The sequence below is a fragment of the Dendronephthya gigantea genome, unplaced genomic scaffold (genome assembly GCF_004324835.1).
Source record: "Dendronephthya gigantea isolate DGI-Jeju-01 unplaced genomic scaffold, DenGig_1.0 000130F, whole genome shotgun sequence".
In the NCBI taxonomy this organism is placed as follows: domain Eukaryota; kingdom Metazoa; phylum Cnidaria; class Anthozoa; order Malacalcyonacea; family Nephtheidae; genus Dendronephthya; species Dendronephthya gigantea.
This window is the reverse complement of record NW_021163140.1, coordinates 384,504-389,402: the sequence shown is the minus strand read 5'-3', so window position 1 is coordinate 389,402 and position 4,899 is coordinate 384,504. Positions and strand designations below refer to the sequence as shown.

Here is a 4,899-nt window from a genome sequence, read left to right as displayed (position 1 = left end):
AAACAATATAATTATATAAAGATGATTCACATAGCATTGTGGGTCTATCTAATATTCGACCACAATGCAATGCGCTAAGGCAAAATTTAAAAAATTCCCAACTATACATCAATTAGGTCTGTTGCCTTGCTCGCTCGCCCCAGGCTCGCTCGTTGCGGCAGCAATGAATCATGTAATCGTCGGCATTTTGATTTACAATCGACTTTCTTTTCATCAATGTGTAAAAAAATTAAATGTTATTCCCGTCCGGCATTTTCAGACCGGCATTCCTATGATTCACGGCCTGCGTATCTGCTTCCTTTGTAACGTAATTATTTTTGTGTTTTGTTTACTATTTAATATAACTGGGTATTATTGGTATATATAACAGTAACGACAAATATCTAACTATAGTTTTACTTGGCATTCATGCTGTAATCTTCGTATGTCGCTGTACATCAAAAATTATTTTCTACATTTATCAAATTTATCAAAATATCATTAATCAAATTTTACTTGAAATGTACTATAATTTTTGGTATATATTTTTTCTTCAAAGTGAAGATAGTTTTGTTTAAATATTCAAAGCTTTAATTGAGGATTATGCAATATTCACTATTTAGCGTATAGTAATTTATTCCGACTATAGACAATCAAAACACATGCATGTCTTTTAGATTGTGGACCGATTGTTGGATTAGATTAATGCTACATACACATAGAGTGTGGAGGGTTAGGAGGTTTCTGCTCTCGTTAAATAAGGGTTCATTTACTTACCTATATATATATATATATATATATATATATATATATATATATATATATATATATATATATATATATATATTACTTATATTTATTTGTATATTTTATTGAGTTATGGCAGATTAGACAGCTCGCGATATTGCAAATGGCAGAAGTGATATTAGAATCTTTTTTCATCAGTAATTACATATGACATAGTTACCGCTTTATCGTCGACCATTAGTATCCATTCTCCTTCTTTCGTTATCGCAACGTGATTTCTCTTCCCATGCAGTGATGTTGGTCAGTTGGCAGTTCACAACATTGATCGTGACTCTATAGTTCAATCCAACACATTTCGGTTCTTTTTCGGAGAGTTCGTAACTCTCTATCGGGACAATCTCGGGCCCTCAGTTGACTGTATGATTTGATATAACTTAATCAGAGCGTAAAATCGGAGCGCCTAAAAGTAGCAAAATAATATGGTTGGGAAATGTCGAGGTGTAAATTTCTTTCAAATAATAGGATCACGTCTTATTTATGCCATGGCAAAACATTCTTTGAAACACATACATACGGGCAGATAGGCATACAGGGTGTCCCGAAAAATAGTCCCCGCTATTGAAATGAAGCTTTTGTTGGAATTTGAATGCATGATCAACGCAGTAGTGTGTAAATAGCATAGTTATTAGGTTGAGGCATTCAAATAAAGCGTCTTGCTTTCAATTGGGTTTATCATAATATTAAGGCAATCAGATTCGAACAAAGGCTTGATTTCAATAGAGGGGACATTTTTTGGGACACCCTGTATACGTAGTCGTCTCTAATGATATTAGGGACCTTAAGCATGTAGGACGGGAACACGACGACGGCAGCTATCAATACAATGCTTCATTGAAAAGAAATGAATTATTAAATACCTATGGGAGTTTTAGACGTGGTCTACGTTCTGTTTACAACGGCAGAACGTCGTTTATTACGTCCTATGTAGAACGTCTGCATTTCAGGACCCAGTGAGCGCTATCTCGAATTAGCTCTATAGAATTGTCCCTAAACATAAACACAATGTTTTCAACGTCTTTTATCTCATTAAACTGGTACTGTTAATAATATACAACAACGCTTTATCATAACATTAATTTAAAGGAGTATTCCAACCACGTCGTCGTCATGTTGCCGTCCTACATGCTTATAGGTCCCTATTGTAAACCGTGGGAGAACAGTTCTAGCTGTGAAGTGATACATGCCAATTTAATCAACAGCAAGAATGAATAATGTTTTTATCTTAAACATGGTCGCATATCACCAACTTTGCTTTTAAAACACTCGTAATTATGTGTTATCCCAGAGGTGTTATGAAAGCAGGTGAAAAGAGGGTAAATTCTTGAGGGGTTTCATACATTATTCATGCATGTAATGTTTATCATTTTGATTTTTTAGTCTTTTACTCTTTGGATTATCAATACACTTGTTTCTATCGGCGTGAAACGTTATTTTTGGGAAGAACATCATTATGTATAAATCAAGAATTTTCTTCACATCATTTTGTATAGATGAATATAAATCAAATTTTTAAACAGCGCATAAGCTGGCATTCATGCAGGAAATATATTCGTGAGTTGGATTTTTTTAGCTACAAAAAAATCCTTCTACTACGATTGCAATTGCATTGTTTTTTCTCTTCTTGACCTCTTGAGGTAGTAACTTTGTTTTAAAAATGAACAATATATTATTAAGTAATATAGTTTGTAGGTACACCACGTAAGTATTTAATATTGGAAAGCTTTCGGTCCGTTAACCCGGGCCTTCATCAGTGCAATTACCTGAATACACATTAATTATTTTAGGTAATTGCATTGATGAAGGCCCGGGTTAACGGACCGAAAGCTTTGCTGTAATAAATATTTACGTGGTGTATCTACAAGCTAAATTACGTATTGATGTTACCATGCAAACATACAATAATATTATATATTATTATATTATTATATTACTATTTCTACATCATTATAGTTTGATAACGTATTTGAAACATCGAAAACAAGGTAATGTTTGTTCGTAATGGTGGTGCAGGAATACATTAAAACTGACTTGGACGAATTTTCATCTCCGTCATTTTCATTGAATAATGATGCCACTTGTTCCATTTTATCCCACGGTTATCTTTCTGACCTGCACTCAGGTACAGGCCATTGAGGTTGGACTTATGACAGGTCTTGTACCACCAACCTCCTTTGTACGTGATAGCACAATTACCACTAACAACATCATTGTCACTATCCTTGGTCGAGAACTGCATTTGATTGTGATAAGCCAGAGAATCACCTGCGTCACCTTTTATGAGAATAAACAAAAAGCAATAATTTCAGTTTTTTAGTTTTCCCTTTTTATATTTAATGTACTCTTTCAGGATGTACCATATTACTGATATCACTGTTACATTTATAAAAAAAAATTAACTAGATCGGCTATATTGATTTAATTTCAGTCAATATTTCGCTGAATGTTTGCATGTTAAATTAAACTTAAAAGCCCGTTTTCATGAACAATGTTTCTTAATCTCTGAGGACTGGACTTGAAAACGTGTTTTGATTTCTTCTTTATCATGCACCCTTAAGAAAAATTGTTCGCTATTTTAGTTTTGCTACTCCGGATAACTCAAATACCATGATACGGTACACGTGAACTATGGTTTCCCATGAAATTAACTTATACAGTAAAATCATGTGAACGATATTTACGTATTCAGTATTTACGCAGATGACAATCTTTACGACAACGGCTGAATGAATATATGCTGATTTGTCAAATTTCACGTATTGGACCGGTTGTTCAAAGCTAGGTTAGAGCTAACCCTGCATGGGTTAAATTTTCCTCCGCTGTTTTGGTTTATATGCTTCTGCACTGTTGTTTTTTTCAACACTTTACAAAATAAGATTTTTATTGATCCAGAAAATATTTATGGAAAAACATATTTAACTTCATAAACGAGAGATTAAAAAATTGATTAAAAAATTTGCCGGAATTAACCCTAAATTAAGCTAACCGGCTTTTTAACCGACTTTACAAAATAAGATTTTTATTGATCCAGAAAATATTTATGGAAAAACATATTTAACTTCATAAACGAGAGATTAAAAAATTGATTAAAAAATTTGCCGGAATTAACCCTAAATTAAGCTAACCGGCTTTTGAACAACTGGCCCAGGTGAATTATAACAAATTTCAAAATGACAGCTAGCCATTTTGGGGACGTTTCTTGCAAAGAGATAAGCAGAAAAATGCAGTTCTTGTGTCAATTCACTTGTGCAAAAATACTAAAACAATTATTCACCTTAGGCTCAGTGATTATCAGGGAATATTCACCTCCACTTCCTCTTGGTGACTATTCACCGATATTCACCGTTTGATATCAAGCATCGAACTCGTCTGACTGACTCGTCTTAATATAAATACAAATAAGGTTTACAATTTTTTTCTGGCGTGTGTTTTACCTGAATAATTGCCAATATTCAATCTGTATTTGTCTGATTCATCAGCCACACTAAATGTTCCATATTTAGCGTAACGTTTAGCGCCAATGAAATCCATCAAATCAACTCTTAGAACGTTTTGGCCAGATTTCCACAAACGATGTATTTTATCAAGGCCCAACCAGAACTCGCCGTTAAGATCACCAAAGCCTGCTTTATAGTCCGACCATCCACGATAGAAATCTTGACTTCCATCTTGTCTTCTTTGAAACGCGGTCCAGCCTCCCTTGTCTGTGCTCATATCACATTTGACTTGAAACGATTCCAGACCATCAGGATTGATAGTGTAAACACCATCTTGTCTTATTCCTCGGTTATACAGATGGGCGCAGCTGGTAGCTATGCAATTGCGAAATGTGAAAGAAATATCAAAAATATTGCAGAATAGGAATTAACATGATCTTTAAAAAGGTTACATCACATTTTCACATCGTGTGCATCATTCCATGTTCTTATTTGTAAAGAGTTATTTAGTTGATAAAGCGATATTTATTTATATATGATAATGCATGCATGTGCGCATGCAATAAAGCATATTCACATTTATAGCTGATATATATGATCTTGCGGCAATACCTGCTTTATCATCGCTCATTAATATCCATTCTCCTTCTCCCTTCATTGCGGTGTGATCTGTCTTGCC

General features: G+C 34.1%; 1 protein-coding gene across 1 annotated transcript; it reads right to left on the bottom strand.

Annotated features, from left to right (window-relative positions):
• Positions 1-2,783: 2,783 nt before the first annotated feature.
• Positions 2,784-4,899, bottom strand: LOC114536131 (ficolin-2-like). Its single transcript, XM_028557481.1, has 3 exons — positions 4,833-4,899; positions 4,218-4,595; positions 2,784-3,057 (listed from the first exon to the last, which is right to left on the bottom strand). Exons 1-3 carry the CDS (start codon positions 4,876-4,878, stop codon positions 2,804-2,806), a joined length of 678 nt encoding a protein of 225 aa, XP_028413282.1. The 5' UTR covers positions 4,879-4,899; the 3' UTR covers positions 2,784-2,803.